This window comes from Pygocentrus nattereri, chromosome 23, assembly GCF_015220715.1.
Source record: "Pygocentrus nattereri isolate fPygNat1 chromosome 23, fPygNat1.pri, whole genome shotgun sequence".
NCBI classification, from domain to species: domain Eukaryota; kingdom Metazoa; phylum Chordata; class Actinopteri; order Characiformes; family Serrasalmidae; genus Pygocentrus; species Pygocentrus nattereri.
Genome location: NC_051233.1, coordinates 8305734 through 8330774, shown reverse-complemented (window position 1 = coordinate 8330774; position 25041 = coordinate 8305734). Strand labels below are relative to the sequence as shown.

General features: G+C 39.2%; 1 protein-coding gene across 1 annotated transcript; it reads right to left on the bottom strand.

Annotated features, from left to right (window-relative positions):
• Positions 1–259: 259 nt before the first annotated feature.
• Positions 260–24506, bottom strand: zgc:175280 (cationic amino acid transporter 2 family protein). The gene is made up of 12 exons (XM_017702916.2): positions 24402–24506; positions 21070–21440; positions 18543–18698; positions 18276–18438; positions 18035–18174; positions 15317–15539; positions 11407–11543; positions 10630–10732; positions 8932–9047; positions 7490–7650; positions 5846–5954; positions 260–3140 (listed from the first exon to the last, which is right to left on the bottom strand). The coding sequence occupies exons 2-12, from the start codon at positions 21437–21439 to the stop codon at positions 2986–2988; spliced, it is 1833 nt and encodes a 610-aa protein (XP_017558405.1). The 5' UTR covers position 21440; positions 24402–24506; the 3' UTR covers positions 260–2985.
• Positions 24507–25041: the final 535 nt, after the last annotated feature.

Genomic DNA, 25041 nt, shown 5'->3' with positions numbered 1-25041 from the left:
ACTTACATTCTGGTGCCTCAGACACCATTTAAGAAGGGAAGGGAAAATTCAAACTCAAAGCTAGCAAATGAGAAGCTGAATTCAGCCGTGTAAATGGTGAGGACTGAAAAATAAAAGGGTTTATTAGTTTCAGTAAAATAGGGACCCTCACGTTTTTTTGTTATTTATTTATTTGACTTGATTTAATTACAGTTTGTTTATTCTGAACATTTGTACACTGTTGTTTATTTTTGGTGACAGAGCTGAGAATGTAAAATCATTTAGTCTTTTAAGACAAAGGAGTTTTCTTTATTTCACCCAGTAGAGGGTGCTCTTGGGTCAAACCGACAGGAAAACGGGCTGCGTTGGTAAAAGGTTGAGAATAAACCTTGCACCACAGGCTGATGACACATCTGTGTTGGTTTTCCTGGTCATTTTAGAGAAAAAGAGAGAGAGAGAGAGAGAGAGAGAGAGAGAGAGACCACTTCTTGCCATCATACAGCCATTCGCTGTTATGATATCATATTGTGCACGGCCGAGATTCCCCTAGGCCTGAGGCCAGCAACATAAAAATAAAACATTGAAAACATTGAGAGACATTTCACAAGAAGCGTTTCCTGCTAGAGATGCGAGAAAAGCAGCTATAGCTAAAGCTAAAGCAGTGAAAAGTAAGTCAGAGTAAAAAGTAAGTCACTACACCCGGGGAAAGTGGACAATTATGATTGTGATTTTTCACCAAACCATTCCTTTAACCTTGAAGGAAAAAAAATGAATGAATGTTGTTGTTATATGGGCAGGGAATGCTTTAAATTATGTTAAAACATTATGTAACCACAATTAATCACAGGAATATATGTTCAAGCTTTATTATGATTCTAAAAAATGATAAATAAAATAAAACATCTGTGCCTGGCACAACTGCAAAAAATGCAAGTTGCTTATATAATCTTCCCCTTTTAAAAATGATAAGTTTAGTTTTCCATGGCATAACAGAGGATCAAACGATGGGCAATATTTACCCTTGAAGCAATACTCTTAAGTCTGACTTTGAAAACGATAAGTTATGTAACCAAAATACTTTTTAGTGACAACCATACAAAGAAACATGGCGGAGATACACATTGAGAGAAACACATTGAGATCACATCACTGCCAACGTAAATACTTTAACCATTGCTAAAATATAAATATATTAATATATAGTATAAAATTCATACAGTCTTGTGCAAAAGTTTGAACACACCTGGTCAAATGACATGCTGTTGTTGATTTTCTGAGTGTAAATAAGTGAAGATACAATACTTTACAGAGAATACACTTCTGCACATTTTAACGCACAGTTTCAATTTAATATTTAATTGCTGAGACGATAACACATAAATTATAAATAGTGCCATAATTTTTGTGCAGGCCATATTTCTTTTTTTCTCCCCAGTATGTAAAATTCAGCAAATAAACAGCAATTGTGCTTTAAAATGTGTATTCTCTGTAGAGGATGTGTTAACTTCCTTTCACTTAGAAAATCAACAACAAGACGTCGTGACCACAGGTGTGCAAGCTTTTACATACAACTGTATACTAATGAAAGCCTTTTACTTTACTAACTTACAAAGGCCTCTTTTCCACAGCAGGGCCAAATGGTTCTGAGCATGGAGGATAACCGTTCCAGTGGCAGTTCCACATGGACATAGTTCAACACCGAATGCTTAAACATTGTGCCACAACACCCTGCTGGATAATTTCAAACTTGAAAACAAACATATTCAGTTCACTCAGATGGAAAGCATTGTACTATTTTAAATTCACTATTCAATAAATGTCCATTTCTAAATGTTAAATGGTGCTGCTAACCAGGAGAGAGTAGCTGGTTAGTGTTAGCTTAGCTAGTGGGCCGCTAGATGTGCTCACAACAGAAAAGGTTTGATTCTGACAAGCAATAGCTTCATTGACACATGTTAAGCTAGATGTTAATGGCTCAAATCTGAGGAAGCGAAATTGAACGGCTCATGTTAGAGGAACAGGAAGCCGAAATTAAGCCTGTTCTCTGGTATCCGGAGCCAGAGCCTCTTGGATAAGCTAAAGCTAGCTGGCTCCTCTCTCCTAGCTAATTTAGCTAAATGGATCCAAACCCCCTAGTGCAAGTTTGTTTTGACTAACTGCTCTGCTATCACAAGTGTAGGTGATAAAAACCTCTGACAGTGACCCGACTGATCGGCAGGGGAGTGAAAGAAAGCCAAAATCGGACATGTTCTGTAGTGCTTTAAGCTTTAGCTGGCATGGCTAAGCTAATGTAAGTGTACTGTGCCCCCCTAAAGCAGTACTCGCTCTAGGAAACCCATGAACAAAACTTGCATCTGAAATCACAAATTCAGATGTCTGCAGTTGAAGTGACAGAAGGATAAAAATTATAATTGCCCTGTGGTGCTTTGAGCTGTATCCTATTGGGCGACGCCAGTGCTCGTGTAGTACGCCAGCTAACGTTACAGATGAAGCCCACCACAGTACAGGCTGTTTCAGTAACAGATGCTTAAATACCACCTGTTTAAATGATAAAGAAGATGAGAGCACATGAGAGACTGGTGTTGGAGTGACAGATGGAATGCTTGTAAAATATTTATGTGGGTAGCTCTTAGCCTGTTAGCACTTAGCAACTAATTTGTGCAATTTTCTTCAGTATTTCCTGGTTCTGATTTAGTGGAACAGCAGATGGAAAAAAGAAACCAGAACCAGTCTCACGAGTCCAGACCAGCACGTTATGGCTAGTACAGCCCCGAGAACCATTTGGCTTGACAGCGGAAAAGAGGCCATTAAGGGTGTTTCCCGGAAAAAGAGAATAAGCCCAGCCCTGGACTAGATAGCATTCTGAAAAAAATCTGGGAAACCTTGCAAGTGTTCAGAATACAGACTCTCAGAAATGCACAGATGCTGATCCAATATGAATTTTTAGGTTTTCATTTCAGATCAAGCTATTAAGGCAGAGTCTGAGACTGTTAGCCGCGCCGCTGGTTACAACTTGGTTTGAGGCAGACATGGGTATGAGCCGTCTTTGTTGGCCTTCTCTAGTTGAGCATTGACAATTTCAACTTGGACACTGTGAGGTGTTTGTTCTCGTTTCTTCTGGACACTGTGCCACACTCCATAGGCAAAATAGATCAGTAAGCCTGCAGGGAAACAGAAAAAAAATTTAAATTGAATCTGAATTTTATCTGCAATGAGAATCTGTCAAACATTAAAAAGTCTCAAGGCTGAAGTCAGATTCTTGTTCACCAAAATTGTCCTGTTCCACCTTAAATGGTGCCGCATTTACTTTCTGGCACCTCAGGCACCATTTAAGGTGAAATGAAAAAATTAGAACACGACGCTGATGAATGAGAAGCTGACTTTTGCCTCATAAAAAAATTGAACGTTGAGAGACATTTTACAAGAACCTGTTCTAATTTTGCGGAAAAGTTTCCAGCTGGAGATGTGAGAAAAGTAGCTATAGCTGAGGTAAAGCTTAAAGTAGAGCAGAGTAAGTCTGTGTTTTCATTCATATTGTTTTTTAGCCTATACTAGTATATTAACACATACTGAGACATCTTTATAGCCAAGATGGTAAAATGGCAAAATTTTGTGGATCCCAAGTTCGTTTGATTTTTGTGGGAAGGACAAAATGGCTCTTTTTAGCATTTGGCTTACGACTTGCACTAGACAAAGGCAGGCCTAGGGCCCCCATGAGCCAAGGGCCCCATTAAATTAAAATTAGATACACTGTACATGTTGATGTTAAATAACCTACTCCAAAATATATACATTAAAAAAACTTCCGTTTAAAATTGTAGTTATGATTTTCATTCATTTTCATGCAGCTCCACCACCTGGACATGGTTATAATGGACTAGTCCACAAACACAACTTTGTGAAGACAGACCCTTAAGTGATAACCTACACTCTTAAAAAAGATGGCTCGTCAAAGGTTTTTTTTAAAGAGAGACAGTGGTTCTGTTTTGAACCTTGAGTTCTAGAGTTCATGCTGAACTGGTTCACTGCATGGTGACACTGTTCTTCAGATTGATGGAGAATGTCCTTTTTATGGTTTTATATGACACCAAAATAGTTCTGTTACTGTTAGGAAGTCAAGCTTGTAACACTAGAAGAACCATTTTGGTGCTATATACAACCCCAATTCCAATGAAGTTGGGACATAGTGTAAAACATAATTAAAAACAGAATGATTTGCAAATCCTTTTCAACCTATATTCAATTGAATACAAAGACAAGATATTTAATGTTCAAATGGATCAATTTTATTGTTTTTTGCAAAGATTCACTCATTTTCAATTTGATGCCTGCGACACATTCCAAAGAAGTTGGGACAGGGGCATGTTTACCACTGTGTTACATCACCTTTCCTTTTAACAACACTCAGTAAGCGTTTGGGAACTGAGGACACTAATTGTTGAAGCTTTGTAGGTGGAATTCTTTCCCACTCTTACTTGATGTACAACTTCAGTTGCTCAACAGTCCGGGGTCTCTGTTGTCGTATTTTGTGATTCATAATGTGCCACACATTTTCAATGGGAGACAGGTCTGGACTGCAGGCAGGCCAGTCTAGTACCCGCACTCTTTTACTACGAAGCCACGCTGTTGTAACGTGCAGAATGTGGCTTAGCATTGTCTTGCTGAAATAAGCAGGGATGTCCCTGAAAAAGACGTTGCTTGGATGGCACCATATGTTTCTCCAAAACCTGTATGTACCTTTAACCGGTGGTGTTTCTGGATGTTGTTGATATATGGCTTTCGCTTTGCATGGCAGAGTTTTAACTTGCACTTGTAGATGGAGCGACGAACTGTATTCACTGACAATGGTTTTCTGAAGTGTTCCTGAGCCCATGTGGGAATATCCGTTACAGAATGATGTCGGTTTTTAATGCAGTGCCACCTGAGGGATCGAAGGTCACGGGCATTCAATGTTGGTTTTCTGCCTTGCTGCTAACTTGCAGAGATTTCTCCAGATTCTCGGAATCTTTTGTTGATATTATGGAATGTAAATGATGAAATCCCTAAATTCCTTGCAATTGCACGTTGAGAAACGTTGTTCTTAAACTGTTGGACTATTTGCCCACGCAGTTGTTCACAATGTGGTGAACGTCGCCCCATCCTTGCTTGTGAACGACTGAGCCTTTCAGGGATGCCCCCTTTATACCCAATCATGACACTCACCTGTTTCCAATTAACCTGTTCACCTGTGGAATGTTCCAAACAGGTGTTTTTTGAGCATTCCTCAACTTTCCCAGTCTTTTGTTGCAACTTCTTTGGAATGTCTTATAGGCATCAAATTCAAAATGAGTGAATATTTGCAAAAAACAATAAAGTTTATCCGTTTAAACATTAAATATCTTGTCTTTGTAGTGTATTCAACTGAATATAGGATGAAAAGGATTTGCAAATCATCGTATTCTGTTTTTATTTATGTTTTACACAACGTCCCAACTTCATTGGAATTGGGGTTGTAGAACTGTGGTCAAAAAGGGTTATATATAAAAACACATCCACTCTTAAAAAGCATAGTTCTTAAAGGCTTCTTTAGTAATGAAAATCATTCTATATAGAACCATGAACACTCTAAGAAACCTTTGCATGAATAAAGGCTTCTTTGCATCATGAAAGACTGATGGAGAATGTGTTGTTGTCACTCTTTCCTCTGTAAACATTTGATTCACTTGGGATTATCTACTAATTTAAAAATGGTCATCTTGGAGGCCCCATTCTTGTCTTTTGCCTGGATCCCCAGAATCTCTAAATTCAGCCCTGCTGTTACATCACCACTGACAAGAAGCATTATGAACCAAAATATGTGAAACTGTGGTAAACAGTACCAACTTACCTATTGCCATCCAAACTGCGTAGCGGATCCATGTATCTTCTCCCAGTTGGACCATGAGATAGACATTGACAAAAGTGCTAAGAACTGGAAGCACTGGCAGAAAAGGAACCTGCAAGCAAAAAATTCTAGCTTTTAGCTAGACTTTATCATGACTATTTAACACTGTAGAGCTACCTTTGGATCATAACCTAGTCACTTTTTGTAGTTATTAAGCATGGGTGTCACTAGGCCAGTTTTAGATCCAATCCCATTTCACCCCTTGCCCCTACCACTTTGCCCTTAGCCCTCTGTTTTACGCATTCACGTCTAGGGTTAGCGTGTCCCAATTTTTGTTGAGCTAGTGGGGTGAAGTGTTAGGGCTGCATGGCCCTCCAAAAGGAGGTTTTTTAGAGGCAAAAAGAAAAACCAGCCAGATGGCTGTGCGAGCAACCAAAGAAACCTACAAATGTAAGAAATTTCACTGTTAACCAATTATGATAACCATTGTATTATCTTAGTTTAATGTCATTTCAATGTATTATGGTCATTTTCTTTGTATTAAGCATAAAAAATCACTAAAAATATATTAATGTCTCTCTGTAGCTAGCTTGCTGATTTTCCCATTCCACCTTTAACAGTCCGGCAGTGTTGACGCCTGAAGCGCCAGAATGTAACTGCTGCACTATTAAGGTGGAACAGGAAAATTCTAACAAGAAGCTGGTGAATAGCTGACTTCAGCTTCGTATCACCAAAGAATTAGCGGTGGGTGATAATAAATAATGGCCCACCCTCTTTGAAAGCACATGATGCCCTAAATGTAACTGAAGCCCAGCAGTGAGGAGCTGAACTGTTTCCTCCTCTGCTATCACTGAACTCGGGCTGGGTCGCCTACAGAGCACCACTAGTAGCCTGTTAATGAAGCAATTTTTTTGTCCCATTTCGTAGCACAAGATTTCAACCACTACCCTTTGTAAATCCATTCCCTGGGGTTAGGGTGACCCTCAAAAACAAGGGGTAGGGTTAAAAAGAAGGGATTGGTCCTTCGGGGGGGTCTTTAGTTCCGCTAAATGTTATCTAGCCCCCCACTCCCCAAGTAAATGCATATTACTAGTCCAAATCATCTATAGTTCATTCTCATTCATAATATAATGTAATAGCAGGGTACAACACAGGGGGCACTGCCTCTGCTGTGCTACCAGAGACTGACTAACATAACATTCGGTTAATCAGATCAGACCTCGTAAGATGTAAGCCCAGCATATCAGATCTGGGGGAGGGTCTCTGGTTTTGTATTGAATATTAGACCTTATTCAGAATCTGTAATATACAGAGCGCAATAGTAAGTACGCTATTAAAAAAGATGGTTCTTCAAGGGTTCCTTTAAAAAGAAACTGGTTCTAAAATGACCATGATTACACTCAAACATTTGCATGATTAAACGGTTCTTTGTTGTTATCATGAAAGGATTCTTCAGAATGTGCTGTAGATGGTTCTTCATAGCCTGCCAATCTATGAGTGTATTTCTCAATTTGTCACCTTGTCATGGTGCTAAGTTTGGATCATTCTTCGTCTTTTAGATCTCAGTATAGATCTTTTTAAATTACTTTTTATTCTATGATGGATTGTGATTTCACACAAAATACATGAGAACTTGCAGAGTCTCACCATGAAGGCAGCTTTGACGCTGCTCTGTGGCTGCCTCCAGATGATGATGACAGTGGTTAGCAAGAATAGCAGAGCCAGAGTGATAATAAGAATCATCCACCACTCCTTCACTAAATCGATTCCCTTGGTCAGAATTACACTCAGAACCACTGCCAGCACGACTGGAAAACACAACAGCAAAATTTTACAATGAGGACAGCATGAAAATGGAAGCCTATTGTACAATTAAAGCACTCTGAATGACTGACCAAATAGTAAGTGATTGTACACATACACTATATGTACAAAAGTATTGGGACACCTACACTTCACACCTACAGGAGCTTTTATGACATCCCATCCTTATTCCATAGACATTAATATGGAGTTGGTACCCCTTTGCTGCTCTAACAGTTTTCACTCTTCTGGGAAGCTTTCTACAAGATTTTGGAGTGTATCTGTGGTGATTTTTGCCCATTCAACCAGAAGAACATTTATGAGGTCAGACACTGATGTTGGACGAGAGGGCCTGGCTTGCAATCTCTGTTCTAGTTCAGCCCAAAGGTGTTCCATGGGGTTTAGGTCAGGGCTCTGTGAAGGGCAATCAAGTTTTTCCACTCCAAACTCACCCAGTCATGACTTTATAGACTTTGCTTTGTGCACTGGGGCTAAGTCATGGTAGAATGAAAAGTTGGAAGAAAACAACTATACAAAATGTCTTGGTCTGCTGAAGCATTAAGATTTCCCTTCACTGGACCTAAGAGGCCTATAGACCAACCCCTGAAAAACAGCCTATAGCATCATCCCTCCTTCACCAAACTTTACAGTTGGCACAGTGCAGTCAGGCAGGTTATGTTCTTCTGGCATGCACCAAACCCAGACCTATCCATCATATTGCCCGTTAGATTTGTATGATTTGTTACCCCACTGAATACATTGCCACTGCTCCAGAGTCCAGTGGCAGTTCACCACTCCATTCAATGCTTGGCATTGTGCTTGGTGATGTAAGGCTTCCATAATGGCAGAGGAGGTTTGGAACTCTGCAGTTACTGAGTCAGCAGAGCGTTGGACACCTTCATGCACTGTGCATCTCAGCACTCGGTGACCCGCTCTGTAACTTTTTGAGGTCTGACACTTCATAGCTGAGTTGCTGTGGTTCCTAAACACTCCCACTTTTCAATAGACCCACTCACAGTTAATCATGGAATATGTAGGATGGAAGAAATTTTGCAAACTGACTCGTTGCAGTGGTGGCATTCTATTACATTACTACCATGGCTAGGTACTTGATTTTATACACTTGTTTTAATGGGACTGAAAGAGACACCTGCATTCAATGATTAAGAGGTGTGTCCCAATTCTTTCGTCTATATAGTGCATGTCAAAATGTCAAACTAATAACAATATTTTGGGCAAAAATGATTTAAGCAAATTTAACAAATCAGCAAATAAACAAGACTTACTTGTGAAGATGGTCAGGTAGGACACAACCTTTGAGCTTGACGGAGTGGGTGAAGAAGGTGGTCGTAGAAGATTCCACTTCTGCTTGTCATTCATCTCATTGGAATCTGTTTGGTATCTGCATGGACACAAAGTAGAACATGGCTGTTGAATGTCCAGGTTAGGCCTTTTTCTTTGGTAATTGCAGTTTATTGAACTTCAGCATTGCAGTTTGAAAGCCAGTGATTCTGCATGCTTCAGACTGTATATTCTGAACAGATGAAATCTCCTTGAACACTCACCAAAATGAAAAACTTTGAAAATCAGCTTAGTTTAGTCAAAAGATCTTCTAACTCACATCTTTTATCATTGTGTATAAATTAGGTCCATGATACAGTTTAAGTTTAAAAAGCTTTATCATTACTAAGCTGAAATGTTTTGTTTGTATTTTTTTGACAATTTAAATGCAATTTTGACAAGTCAGAAACATAGTCTATGATTAATGAAGAAGTGAGGAACACAGCTTTTGATTGGTGGGCAAGCCACAAACACACCCTATGATTGGTGGACAAGTCAGGAACACAGCCTCTGATTGGTCAACAGTCAGTGGATGGCTAACAGCCATGCTACAAGCAACAATAACTCTTTTTGACTCAGAGAAACAGATACATTAATAACATTCAGTGTTGGGATTGTTATTGTGGATTTATTTTACAAAGTCTCCAAAAAGGGATAATATCTCTCATTTAAACGATGCAACGGTACCCATAAAAAAAACAAAAAAAAATACAGAGATTTATATATAGTGTCCTTTGATGTTGCATACAAAATGATCGACCTGAGTGGGTTAACTAAAGTTATTCCCACAGAGGTAACTGATCTTTATCTAAGGGCAGACAATGCTGTCTGTCTGAGCATGAGGAAACATTTCATTCATTCTTATACACAGAACATACGGTGGACTCACCCATGTGTTTTGTTACATACATGACATAAACTGAAAATCAAAGCTAGTCAAATTAAGGTCAAATTTGCAGTGTCTTGTTTTTGGGGTGTGATAAATTGCTTAGTTTAGTTCACGAGCCGGCAGTGGGACTATAAGAGCAGGAGTGGACTGATGCAGGCAGTGCGTATAAAATAACACTGGGGATTTTGTAACTTCACAAAAATAAGTGAATCTTTCCTCTGAATTAAAAACAAATTAGAACAACAGAGTATTTCTGATGCGCTTTATTGGGATGAATTATAATTTATTGTAAATGTATTCTGATTATATTACTTTTTGTATATTGCATTGGAATATGTTATTGAATGCATTCAGGACAGTGTACTCATTATTCAGCCATCACTGCTTTATAAAGTATTCTGCCCAACCCTGTAGGTATCGTAAGAGAACAGTGAGGGACAAAAATATTAAATCCATACAAAATCATGAAACCTATGAGGCTGATGGATGCAGTGCTGCACAGTAGAATATAACATAACACAACAAATAACATACTGTATTAAATGATAGGTGTCGGCTGGAATGCCCAGAGATTTGTAACTTACACGCCTTTCTAGATCAAGACTATGCTTTGTCAATGGAGTAACAGCATCTGCATTGCAGTTTCAAGACTAAACTTAATTAATGTCTGAGGAAACTCGTCAAAAACAGTATTTTATTTTACACAAAATTGAATCATTTATATTATACACACACACACGAGTGTGAGACTTACCTGAGGATGAGGATACAGATGGCTACCAGAGTGTAGGCAAACAAAGTGCCAATGGACATCATGTCCACCAGGGCCTTCAGGTCAAACACGAGGGCCATAATGGCTGGAAAACAGTGCACAGTTTGTCCACTAAGGAAATACACATTCTGACTAATTCAGCATGTTTCATTAATCAAATTCAGCAGCTGTACACAAACGATGGTTCCACAGTAGCATGAATAAGGTGTTCTTTGAATGAGATTGATGGAGAACATGCTGTAGATGGTTCTATATAGAATCTTTTTGAAAATGGCTCTTCTACTGTTACAATGTCAGTTTTTGTTACAATAGAAAAACCCTTTTTGGGTGCTATATAGAACCCTTTTATAAAAGGTTCTAGATAGAATGTTTTTTTCTTACTAAAGAACCCTTGAAGTACCATCATTTTTAAGTGTGTTTAAGTCTGTGGTCTAATATATTATTTAATATTTAATACGTTGAGTATCATCGCTGTTGGAACAAAATCTTGTATTTCCAAAATGGTTTTTTACTTTACAGGAGAAGTAAATATAAACATATACATGAAAAGTTAATGTAACCAGGTTTTTCCAGATAATTTTGGATGAATTATGTTGTTTCGTTCATCATGAAATGTTGACACAATGTAAACATTAACTGGAGTTTATGTAAAAAAGTAAAAGACAACAAAATGATGGAGATCAAGGGTTTCTGTGTGACAATTGCAGTATGCCGAGCAGTTGAGCGAGGTGTTTCAGGTGAGTTCCTCAGGTGTGTTACCTGCCACCACTCCCGAAGCGAGAGTTGCTATTACGGGACTTTGTCTGGAGCTGATGTTACTCAGTGGTTTGAACAGCAGTCCATCTCTGGCCATGGCAAACAGGACACGGGGCATAGGGAACATCGAGCCCAACAGACTGCAACAAAAACAAACGTGGCTCACATTAATCTGATTATTGATCAGTACATTGATTCTTGAATCTCTCAATATCTCAAAACTGGGGTGGCTTTCATTTCACTTCATGGAATGGAACAGAATTATTAACCCCTTAAAATCCCAGGCTTATTACATACTTAGGCTTATTATTGAGTAACTACAGGGACTTCAGTGAAAACTGGCAGAGCTATTCTTAGATTATAGAAGTGTATAATAACTTTCTCCCTCAGGGTTGCGAGGGGGTACTGGAGCCTATCCCAGTGGTCATTGGGCAGAAGGCAGGATACACCCTGGACAGGTCGCCAATCCATTGCAGGGCAGACAGACAGATTTACACATTCTCATACACACTCACACCTAGGGGCAATTTATGAAGTCCAACTGGCCTGACTGCATGTCTTTGGACTGTGGGAGAAAACCAGAGAACCCAAAGGAAACCCACGCAGACACGGGGAGAACATGCAAACTCCACACAGAGAGGACCCTGCTCACCCGGACGGGGAATTGAACACAGGCCCTTCTTGCTGTGAGGCGACAGCGCTACCCACCGAGCCACCCCATGTGCTTTACAATTAAAAATAAATTGAGAAAATAGAAACATAATGATAAAAATAGGAATAATTAAGGAATAAATAAATAGGAAAAAGTACTTAAATCTGGTGTACATAGTGTAAATTATCTATATTGTCTTAAATTATTAGTAAATTGTTTATTTTTACATAAATGGCTGCAACTGCAACAACTGCAATTTCACCCTGGGATCAATAAAGGAACCTGAATAAGAATCTGAAGAAAAAATAAGAGAAAATATAGTTAGGTATTAAATTAAGTAAACTAACAAGACCAAATGAGGTATGTTTTCTGATGTTTCTTAGAGGTGCAAAACGTACTTGACTGTCTCATTAAAAGTAAAAGTAGCACTAAAAGTTCCACTATTGAGAAGCGTAATAGCAAAAAAGGCCACATTTTATGTTTAATTTTTTCCCCCAATATATTAAATTAAGTGAATAAATAGCTGGAGCCTTTCCCAGTGCTCATTCGGCAGAAGGCAGGAAACACTCTGGACAGGCCACCAGTCCACAGGGCAGACACACAGACATGTACATTCACACACAAATTCACACTTAGGAGTTAATTTAGCATCTCTAATTCACCTGTCTGCATGTCTTTGGACTGTGGGAGGAAACCAGAGCACCCAGAGGAAGCCCACACAGACACAAAGAGAACATGCAAACTCCACACAGAAAGGACCTTGGCCGCCTGGCCAGGGAATCAACCCCTTCTTGCTGTGATACTACACCACCGTGGCACCCTGGACTACATTACCAATAACAAAATTCTTGGTGAAGTTTGTATCCATCCTGTAAACTAGACTAGTAAATGTTTAACAACTGCAGCACAAATAATAAATAAATAAAAAATTTGACGTTATTGTGTCCGCCTTCATCACTAAGCACATCAGGGCCCATTTGGTTTCAAGAGTACCCATTTGCTTAAAGATGACATAGTGCTTTATGGTATGTCCTTAAAGTAACCCTTATAATTCAAACCACATAAACAATCTTTGTTGGATTATGAACTGTTAAACTTGTAAATAAATATAAATACTACTGTGTCAAAAACTGTATTATCTTATGTAAAAAAAAATATGAATTTTGAGAAGAAGGTCTCACAAATGGTAAAAATGGCAAAAGCCTTACAGCCCTCTGTATTTGAACAGACTGAGCAAATCAGATGGTGCACAACAGAGACAAAAAATAACCTCCCATGATGAATAATTAGAAATAAACTATGGACTTCTTGAAATCGTCACCCATTAAATTTTAAACCATCCATTAACTGAGGTTTTAACCTTTGAACAGGCTAGATGACATGCCAGACATGCCACACAAGAACTGCAAGTACTGAGTAAATCAACCAAAGACGCAATGTTGGAGCAGTCATGGGCTGGAGGTTAGGGAACCAGCCTTGTGACCGGAAGGTCGTTGGTTTGATCCCCAGAGCCAACAGCACATGACTGAGGTGTCCTTGAGCAAGACACTTAACCCCCAACTGCTCCCCAGGTGCTGCGGATTGGGCTGCTTCCTGCTCCAGGCAAGTGTGCTCACTGCCCCCTAGTGTGTGTGGCGTTTCACTTCATGGATGGGTTAAATGTGGAGGTGGAATTTCCCCATTGTGGAACTAATAAGGATCTCTTAATCTTAATTGTGACCATCTTCCTTCAACCACACTGTTTTTGTCCCTTAAACATACATACAAGTCAAGTTCTGGACCACATTCCTAATATCTGCCCAGAAGTCGACCAACACTGATGTATGAAAGCCAGAACCAGCCCATGGTTGTCTGCTGCCTTGGTAAACTGAACAATAATGACTAAATGTTGAACAGTGCCAGGCAAAGCAGTAGTGCCAATTTTGCTAATGTTAGCTTAGCATGCTAATAAAATATCACAGAACAGGTTAGATTCTGTCTTTGTATCATTCTAACACCATCCACTCGTCTTCACTTGCTCAGGTTTTAGTCTTTCTATACAAAGCTTGTTGGTTTAGGACCTGTGTTGTGGTACATGATACTGTGTTAGTCTCCGTAGTCTGAACATGATTGCCACAGCTAACTGCTAAACACAAAATACAAATCACCACTACACATTTGATTCTTTAGCTCCAAAAGGTACGTAAATGAAGCCTCAGTAAGACAAGTCAGGACCTTTTGCTGTGAAGCTGTTTTTTGGCTATTGTTAGCCCCTGGTGCTAATAAGGACAGTGCTTTTTATAAGGCATGCTAAGCTACAGCTACCTACTCTTGGGACCATTATACACACTATATTTGACAGTTTATTAGATACATGTAGAATATAAGTACAACACACTGTTAAGAGAAACATACCAAGATTTGATGATACTAAACTTGAGTGTAATATTAAACATCTAGCAAAGCTTGAATGAAAAATATAAGATAAAATACAGCTTAAAAATGCTAATCAGATCTATCTGAGAACGGTGTGAGTGTGGCAAATGGGGTGGTTGGTATAGTGTAGTGGTTAACACCTCTGCCTTCTACACTGTAGACTGGGGTTCAATCCCCCAAAAGGGCACTATACAAATAAGATCACTTGGGCAAGACTCCTAACAGCACCTTAACCTGCCTCTGTATAATGATCAAGTTGTAAGAGCATCTGCTAAATGTCATAAATGTAATGAGAAGCTTGGTTGACAGCTCTTTTTCTAAAGCCCCTAGCCTGTTCTGCCCCTCATACAGAACTAAAATCATTATCCAGCCTTTAATGTGACAACATCTAGACATCACAGACCAACAGATGTGAAGACGGATGGACAGACAAAGCAATGTGTTAATGTCAGAATGAACGAACGGCAATGTTGGTGTGGATAAACGAATAACGAGGCAGACAGGTCCTTTAGCTTGCTCCTTTAGCTTTTAGCTTATGCTGGATTAGCTGTGGCTCACTAAGCGTCTCTGACTCTGAAGCTGTTCTGTCTGGGTGGGGCAAAACACATTAGCCCTGTGACTGGTCAGGGTAATGTACACACAGGTGTAAGCCAAAATTAGGACTGCCCAGTTTACACCAAGAGGAGGAAAATGTGGAGAAAAAGTATATTGGTCATTTACTGGTCATTGGGACATATAGGATATGTTTATTGTTTGCCTGTTAGAACAAGATGAACCTACTTAGAAAGAAAACACAGATTTAGTTTCACAGTTTTTGAGTTCAGGGGGCCTTTAGATGTACTCTACCTTGTGGAAAGGGCACACAGAGATCCTACAGCAACGACGTACTTTGCCGGGTCCCAGCCCACGTAAGTGAAGGCCACTGGGAGAGGGCTTTGTACGCTCAACTGGTAGTACGGCATCATAAGAGTGAGAGCGGCCGACACGCCAAAGTAAGCCAGGAAGCAAATAAGGAGAGATGCCACGATACCCACAGGGATGGACTTCTGGGGGTTCTGAACCTCCTCACCTTCAGGAGGGAAAGAGATCCAAGAAATTAGCATCTTAGCATAAATAGCACTGAAAGATAGGTCTATTTCAATACTGCTTTCCACAGCAATGCTTTTAGGAAATCTGACCCTATGTTAGGTCAGCAAATACATACACAAATAAATACGTGAACTAAAGAAATATCTCCACCTAAAAATGTTGACATTGATAACAAATGAGGGCAAGTTAGCATTATATAAAACATCTCTTGTTAATGGTTTTTGACTACACACTTAAATCTTTGAAGATTCTTTAGTCAAGAAAAGGGTTCTATAGAGAACCACAAACACTCAAAGAACCCTTTGCATTATTAAAGGGTTCTCTGCATTGTGAAATCATTCCTCAGATTGATGGACAGTATGCTGTATATGGTTCTATATAGAATGTTTTTTGACAAGGGTTCTTTATAGCACCAAAAATGAGTTTTCTTTTATGACAATCTTGTCATCTTAGCGGTAGAAGAACTCTTTTTGGTGCTATATAGAACTCTTTTCGAAAAGATTCTATATAGAACCATGTAAAGCACATCAATCTGAAGAACCCTTCAACCATGCAAAATACTAAAGAACCCTTGAAGAGCCAGCACAAGTTCATTAGCCACACAGCAAGCCTGAACTGACCTGAAAATGAAATTTAGGCATATTTAGGGCAAGGTTTTACCTTGAGGCCTGTTTCACACATACAGTGGTGTGCAAATGTTTACACAAATGACATGTTTTCTTGATTTTCTATATAAAATCCTCTATATAGGACACACTTCTGCACATGTTAATGCACACATTGTTTATTTACTGAACTTGACACATTAAATGTGGCAAAAGTTATGGCGCATGCCATCCATCCATCCATCCATCCATCCATCCATTATCTTCCGCTTCTCCGGGGTTCGGATCGCGGGGGCAGCATCCTAAGCAATGAGGCCCAGACCTTTCCTCAGCCACTTCCACTAGCTTCCCGGGGGGGATTCCGAGGCGCTCCCAGGCCAGCTGGTCAACATAGTCACGCCAGTGTGTCCTGGGTCTTCCCCAGGGTCTCCTCCTGGGTGAACTTGCCTGTGACACCTCCCGAGGGAGGCGTCCAGGAGGCATCCTAACCAGATGCCTGAATCACCTCAGCTGGCTCCTCTCGACGTGGAGAAGCAGCGGCTCTACTCCGAGTCCCTCCCTGATGACCAAACTTCTCACCCTATCTCTAAGGGAGAGTCCAAACACACTCATTTCGGCCGCTTGTATTCGCGATCTTGTTCTTTCGGTCATTACCCAAAGCTCATGACCATAGGTGAGGGTGGGAACGTAGATCGACCGGTAAATCGAGAGCCTTGCCTTATGGCCTGCATCACTGCTGACCCAGCACCAATCTGCCTGTCAATCTCCCACTGCCTTTTACCATCACTCGTGAACAAGACCCTGAGATACTTGCCTCCACTTGAGGCAAGAGCTTATCCCCGACCCAGAGAGGGCTCACCACCCTTTTCCGCCTGAGCACCATGGCCTCAGATTTGAAGGTACTGATTTTTAATTCAGCAAATATATAGAAATTGTGTAATGAAATTGGCAGAAAATGTCAGACCCTGTCAAGTATGTGTTTAACATCAACAAACATCAACATCAACAAAAAATGTCTTTTGACTGGGGTGTTCAAACGTTTGCATGCAGCTGCACAGTGTTAGCGCTGAGGAATGGCGTAGCGAGCAAGTTTTACAGACCACCTTTTTTCCAAATGAATAGTCAAATCAGTTAATTTGCCCAACAAATTATATGGTAAAAGTATAATGACCATAAATAATATATAAAAGAACATGATACATTTGTTTACCCACAGCAGCTTTCGACTGGGTAAAACTTTCAAGATGTACCAGGAAATAATTCATGTATGCAGCATGAAATTATTCTTTCATTGATAAGAGTCATGAATTGTAGAATTGGAATTTTTCCAGAAGGTTTTAGTAAGTTTCCGTTTAGTAGGTTGGTAAGGACTTGACTGAGAAGGCAGATTTAGCGTGGCTTCATCGTTAAATTGGGGAAGTAGAAATAGTGAAAACATACTGTATTTCTCTCACAAATATCATGTTGGCACATCGTCCACCAAAAAAAAGACCCTGTGTAAAGAGATGAGTCCTCATTAGCATCCATTGTTGTACTAGTTGGCTGTAGTTTTGGGTCATTCGAAGAGGCAGCCTTGATTACTCATTTGACATGAAAACCAATTTTTCTTTGCTTTTTTCGGAATAATAAAACATTTTAAATGTATTCTTACACCTGCTGCTACATATTTCTGCTAATGATCATTTAGCCTCTTAACACCAGAGCTATCACCTAAAAGAGTTAGTGTTAACTCCAGTTAGTACCTTTTTTTGCTGTTTATTGTGGTTCCATTTATTAATTCTAACAAATACTCAAATATCAAAGTTAGTCGGTGAACATCTTTCTAACATGAGCATGTTCTTTATCACTGTGACCTACTAGTCAGACACACCTGTGGTAGCAATGCAGTCAAATCCCACAAATGCATAGAAGCAGGTGGCGGCTCCTGCTAATGTTCCGTCAAATCCAAACGGGAAAAATCCTCCAGCTCCGTAGTTTCCTAGATCAGTGATGTTTATAGCTGAGCCATTTCTGTGGGGAGACGAGAACACGTGCTATGAATCAGTAAAAAAAGAACTACCAAATCACAGTTTTGAGTAATATTTGTTTTCCAAGACAATAAAGACACTTACATGGGTATTGAAGCATTGATGATGTCCTCTTCAGTCAGCTGCCAGTTTCCAATATCACCATTGATGAATCCAGAGATGATGACAAACAACAACACCAATATGTTTATTGCAGTGAAGATCTTGTTGACGATTGCTGACTCCTTCACTCCAAAAGCAAGGATACCTAAGGAATTTGTATTAATATACAGATACTGTACACATTAATCATAAGAACAACAATGCTATGCAGAAAAAAAAGAAATTTGTGTGTATGTGTATTGTTTATACCTGCTAAAATCATAATAAGGGCGGCCGCAAAGAAGTCTGGGTAAGGGGCGAGTCCAGGTAAGTTCATGGCTGCATTCTCCCTCAAGTAATTAGCAATAGCATTTCCAATTAGGTCATCAAATGTTCCACTCCAGGCTCTGGCGACACTGGAAGTACCTGCATGGATGCAGTAAGTCATAAAATCATTTAGACTTATCAGCTATAGAGTTATTCTTACACTGATAATGTCTCTTATTACTGCATATTTATGGTGTATCATTTAGGTGTACATTAACATGTGTTAATGATTCAGCTTTGTCTCAGGAAACATCTGACTGAGCCTGAGCTTTGATCACAGATTCATTCAGCTGAGCAAGAACTCGACTGAGAATTGCGTCTAAGCAAATGATCACCTTCATTACTGGGGAGAATAATGCATGATGTGTTATGCACATGGTTATATGTATATTAGAAAGCTGATATAATAAACACAGAATGAGTCCTGAGGTAAAAAGGATTAAAACTTCATCTTGATGTTCCATTATAGCTGCTTCGGATAAGCCCACCTTGACGTTGCCTTCCATTTACCTTAATATATATTATGTTAACATTGATATTACCTTAACTTTTTCATAAGAAAACCTAACACTCATTCTAACCATACACTTAAACCTAAACCTAACACTGTTAGTAATTCACATGACAGCAATTCAGGCATTTGTAAATAAGATATGAGGGAAATCTAACCCTGTGAACCCTTATTAAACTTAAAATAGAGGCTTGCTATTCAGCTACTACTACAAATGATTCAGTAAATACTACAAATTATTTACTAGCTATTATGAATTATTCCATGACTACTATAAATTATTCAGCATCTACTATGAATTGTTCGGTATCTACTATAAGTTATTCAGTAACTACTATGCATTATTCACTACCTACCAGTGGTGGACAGTAATGAAGTAAATGTAATTTGTTACTGTACTTAAGTAGTTTTTTCGTGTATCTGTACTTTACTGAAGTATTTACATTTTGGGCGACTCTTTACTTTCACTACATTTCAAAGTCAAATGTTACTTTTTACTCCATATATTTCCTCTATATTGCGAAATCTGTCATTACTTTTGGCTTATGTGTGTGTGTGTAAAAACGGAACATGTTAAAACAAAAGAAGTGCAAAGCAAGAACACCAATCAGGGCCCAGCGGTCACTTTGTTTAGAGCTGGTTTTGACCTGTTGGTTTTACCGACCCAGTGCAGCACACGGTTCAACGTCAGCGCAGCAGCGTAAAACTTTGGGAGAGTCTATTCAGCATAAATGATGAACTAACCTAACTTTGTGTAAATAGAGCTCAATATAGAAATATGTCCACATATGCAGTCGAGACTGACGCGGCTTTTTTCTGAATTTATACAAACACCATTTCATTTTATAGTAAATTAGTTTCAGTTAGTTTATGTTTATGAACAGAGACCTACAGATCAACACAGTAAAGGAGCTCATCTGTGATCCTGAGTTTAAAGCCAGTTGTTATTCAACTTAAACTTGTAACTAAGTTGTAAATAAATCTGAAACTGAAACTTTGGTTGTGTGTAAAAAGTGATTTCAGAGCCACTCGGTTCTCCCTGATGGAAACTGTTTACCTTCAGTGTTTCGTGCTTATGATCATTTTAATAGACATCAGCGTCACTAATTAATGACGTTCTATTAAAAGACTGGTTTACCAAGAGAGACGCTGGAGGACTTTCACCTGAAATGAGTTGATGAAGCAAGAGTCTTGTTATAAAAATGATAACAGGACATTAGAGTCAGAATTAATATTGTAGTACTTTTACTTTTGATACTTAAGTACATTTGAAGGCAAAGACTTTTGTACTTTTATTCAAGTGAAGGTCTAAAGGGAGGAACTTCTACTTTTACTGGAGTAATATTTTACCTTGGGTATCTCTACTTTAACTCAAGTACATGGTTTGTGTAGTTCGTGCACTACTGGTATCTACTATGAATTATTCAGCAACTACTACAAATTATTCAGTAGTTACTATAAATTAATCAGTAGCTACTGTGAATTGTTCAGTATCTACTAAGAATTATTCAGTATCTACTATGTGTTATTCAGTAACAACTATGAATTAATCAGTAGCTACTATGAATCATTCAGTTACTGTCACAAATTATTCGGTGTCTACTATGAATTACTGATTAACTGTTGTGAAACCTGTGTGTAAGGCTTGTAGCTACACTCTAAAAACTAAAGAGTTCCTAAATAGTTCCTGGCTTGGATGTACAGTTCTAAGAAAAAATCTTGGCATAGAACCTTTATCTTATGGGAAGGTAAATGGTTCTTAATGCTAGCACATTTCATATAAGAAATGTCTCTTGAAAGAACCATTAGAGAGCCAAAAGTGGTTCTTTTAGGAAATCCCTCCAAAAATGCTTTTAGCCTCCTTTACTTTTAAGCATGTATGAGCGTGAGGAACTGAAGTGTTGACCACATTATAATTTAAGGGGTCAATGTGTGTCCACAGTGTTTTCTCATGCTTGCCTATGATGTAGGAGAGCAGGAGGTTCCACCCCGTTATGAAAGCCCATATTTCCCCAACAGTGACGTAGCTATAGAGATACGCCGAGCCTGTTTTGGGGACACGGGCACCAAATTCTGCATAACACAGCCCTGCGAAGACGGAGGCCACGGCCGCGATGAAGAAGGAAATGATGATGCTGGGGCCGGCCACAGTTCGGGCCACTTCACCCGACAACACATAGACACCAGCTCCGAGCGTACTGCCCACTCCCAGGGCTACCAGGTCCAACGTGGTCAAACATCGCTTAAAGTCAGACTGTTCACCGTCCGGCTCCAGAGGCTTCCGTCTGGACAGGCTCTTGAGGAAGGACAACACACTGCCACAAGGCATCCTGGGAGTGGGAAAACCCAGAGCAGAGTCATGAATCAAAACATCCACAGCCTCTACACAATACTCTACTATCATCAACATTCCCTCAGAAGACATGGGTAGGTTCAGTGGTGGTTTTGGATAGTAAATAAATGTCTATAATTGTGTTGTTGTCATGGTGACCCCTGGTTCCTATCACCACTATTGTAAAGAAATCTGATCCATTTCACACCAAACCATTCTGAATCACTCTCATTTTTGCTGTCAATACAGACTTATGCTGAAATTAAAAATACATTTGGCAGAGTTTCCTTTTAAGAAGCTATTTCTAGACTAATCTAGGCTAAAAAGTATATAACATCATAACATAATGTCCTAACTCTAAAATAGTAGATGGATTATAAAAAATAACGTATTATCTAGTGATGTTTATTTTTATTGATTTGTTCATCATGAAATGCCCTTGATTGTATTCTTACCTTAATTACTGTACTGATGATCTATTATCTATAAATTGTATCTTATTTATTTACCAGTTCACTTCATTAAGTTGCCTTGTGCTAATTTATACTACCAATATAACTGCACACACTATATGGACAAAAGTATTGGGACACCTGCACATTACACCTACAGGAGCTTTTATGACATCCTATTCTAAACCCATAGGCATTAATATGGAGTTGGTCTCCCTTTGCAGCTCTAACAGCTTCCACTCTTCTGGGAAGCTTTCTACACGATTTTGGAGTGTGCCTGTGGGAATCTTTGTCCATTTATCCAGAAGAGCATTTGAGTGGTCAGACGCTGATGTTGGACGAGAAGGCCTGGCTCAGAATCTCCATTCTAGTACATCCCAAAGGTGTTTGATGGGGTTGAGATCAGGGCTCTGTGAGGGTTGATCTTTTTTCAAGCTCTTCCACACCAAACTCACCCAGCCATGACTTTATGGACCCTGTTTTGTACACTGGGGCTCAGTCATACATACATCCAGGCGTACAATTGTCCAAAATGTCTTTGTCTGCTGAAGCAATAAGATTGCCCTTCACTGGAACTAAGGGTTCTAGGCCAACTCCTGAAAAAGAACCCCATAGCATTATCCCTCCTCCACCAAACTTTATAGTTGGCACAGTGCAGTCAGGCAGGTAATGTTCTCCTGGCATTTGCCAAACCCAGACTCACTCATCAGACTGCCAGATAGAGAAGCATGATTCATCACACCACAGAATACATTTCCTGAGCCCAGTGGCGATATGCTTTACAAAGCGATATGCTTTTTTGATCTTAGGCTTGTGTGAAACCCATTTTGTGAAGCTCCTAACAAACAGTTCTTGTGCTGATGTTGCTTCCAGAGGCAATTTGCAACTCCTTAGTGAGTGATTTAACATTCAGCTTCCATTTCACAATAACATCCCTTACAGTTGACAGGGGCAGACCTAGCAGGTTATAAATTTCACAAACTGACTTATGGCTGTGGTGGCATCTTATGACAGTGCCATGTTTAAAGTGACTGACCCATTGAACTGCCAGTGCTTGTCTATCGAGACTGCAAGGCTATGTGCTTCATTTTATCCACCTGTTATTAATGGGTGTAGCTGTACATGAACTCAATAATTAGGATGGGTGTCCCAATACTTTTGTCTACATAGAGTATAAGTAAAGGAGGAACATATAGACTTCTCATGCTTCTCCTTCTTCTGCCCTCCTTTTTACATTCATTTTTTTCTTCTTTTTCACTTTCTGTCTCTACTGAAATGAATTGTTTGACATGACGACATGTCCCTTCATACTTTCTCTCATTACTTAGTCATGTCAGTACTGGCATCATGTCTTAGCATCACTAGCTAGAGACGCTGTAGGCAGATGTTGACTGGGGGTAGATCTCAGTTCTGCACCCAAATTCAAATGTTACATCTTAATGACTAACACTTTTCATCCGACCTGCTTGAAACTGTAAGCGTTCAGTGGTTTAATGGTTATCAATTTATGATCTTCACACAATCACTGGCACTCAGGATGAAGAGACTTTAGATTAGAAGTTCAAAGACTGCCATATCAGAGACTACACTGGAACCTCATAGCTCTGAAAGATTTCCCAAATTAATGTACAAATGCTGAAGATAAAAAAGCACAGTCATATCGCTGTTGTTTCAAGAAAACCTTTGATATAATTTGAAAATGCCTGTTCCTCTTTACATTGTGTTTAAATTTCATGAATAGTAGACCAAATGAAATGACCCAAAAAATTCTGTTCCATTCTGAAAAAATTCTGTTTCCATTGACTTACATTAAAAGTAAAGTAGGTTTTTTCCTTTTCCTGTAAAGTTATCATTTTGGAGATCAATTACTGTTTTTTTATTGAACATTTCTGGGGGGAAAAACATGATAAAACATAAAATCTAGCCTGTGCAAAAATTCTGGCATGTTATGTGTTTTTTTCTCCCAACATGTTGCAAACAAACAGTAATTCGTTGCTGTCGAAAAAAAACTTAATAAATCAGCAAAGCATGTTACGTGTGAAATATATCTGGAAAATGCCATAGTTTGTCATTAACTAATTGTTATCACAGAGGAGCACTGTCAAACTCGTTGTTCCACAGTTCACTTGAGCCAAAAGTTTGAACTGGCTCTCAAATCTCAATTTGCATGTTTGACGAAAGTAACCATGTAAGAGTAATTGCACTAAATGTAAATCAAACACCAGAAAAAATGGACAAACAGTGGATTTCCTTGATTCAAACATCTACATCGTTTCCACATCAACACTATTGTTGGCAAAAGTGAGCAAACTGAAAGAGAATAACTGTTAATTTTATGTTATTAATGTGAAGCTGATGCATTTGAATCAGTGCATCACTTTTTCTTCTAGTAAACTGTACAGCAGATGTCCATCTTTAAGTTTTAAGTCATTGGCTTAAAAGAGCAAAAACAGGATCGAATAAGAAAAGATTTAAAGAGCCCATCTTATTAAACTAAGGTTTCTTACCTGGACCGTTGGAGAGCAGAGCAGGCCGTGTGTGAAGGTGTGGCAAGTGTTTGTGCTGCGTCCTGAGTCTTGATCACAGTCCATATCGCAGGGCCCCTCCTGAGTGAGCTCACGTGTCTCAAACTTTCACGTGTCATTTTTGATGGATTCTGTTACATTTAGGAGAGCCGTGCGATTTCTGAGAAGAAAAAAAGAGAAAGCTTTCAGTCAGGTGTTTTGAACACATGCGTATCGGTCAGAGTCTGTGTGATTTACATGGCTTGGGCTGCACAAACAGTCCACACAGAGTGGTCAGAATTCATGAGACAGACTGACACTGTGAGACAGACAAAACACATGAACATCACAATCACAATAATCACAGCTTGATTAATATATTCAGAATAGACAAAAGAAATATGTACTACAGATACTATATATATATATGTATGTATGTATGAAGAATAGAGCTATACATATATACACATATATATTCTGCAGTATATATATACTGAAGAATATAGAACTAACTAAAGGCTAGACCCTCTTAAAAAGGTGGTTCTTCAAGAGTTCTGTAGTAAAGAAACACTCAAAGAACCATTTGCGTGCTTTAAGGATTCTTTCCATCATGTAATTGTTCTTCTGATTGATGGAGAATGTG

What these genes read in the sequence shown, in the direction of transcription:
- zgc:175280 (XM_017702916.2), bottom strand. Translation starts at nt 21,439, where the DNA reads ATGCCTTGTGGCAGTGTGTTGTCCTTCCTCAAGAGCCTGTCCAGACGG. An exon ending in CCTGCTCTCCTACATCATAG is followed by an intron (nt 18,699 to 21,069) that starts GCAAGCATGAGA and finishes GCATCCATGCAG; the next exon opens with GTACTTCCAGTGTCGCCAGA. An exon ending in CCTTATTATGATTTTAGCAG is followed by an intron (nt 18,439 to 18,542) that starts GTATAAACAATA and finishes CAAATTCCTTAG; the next exon opens with GTATCCTTGCTTTTGGAGTG.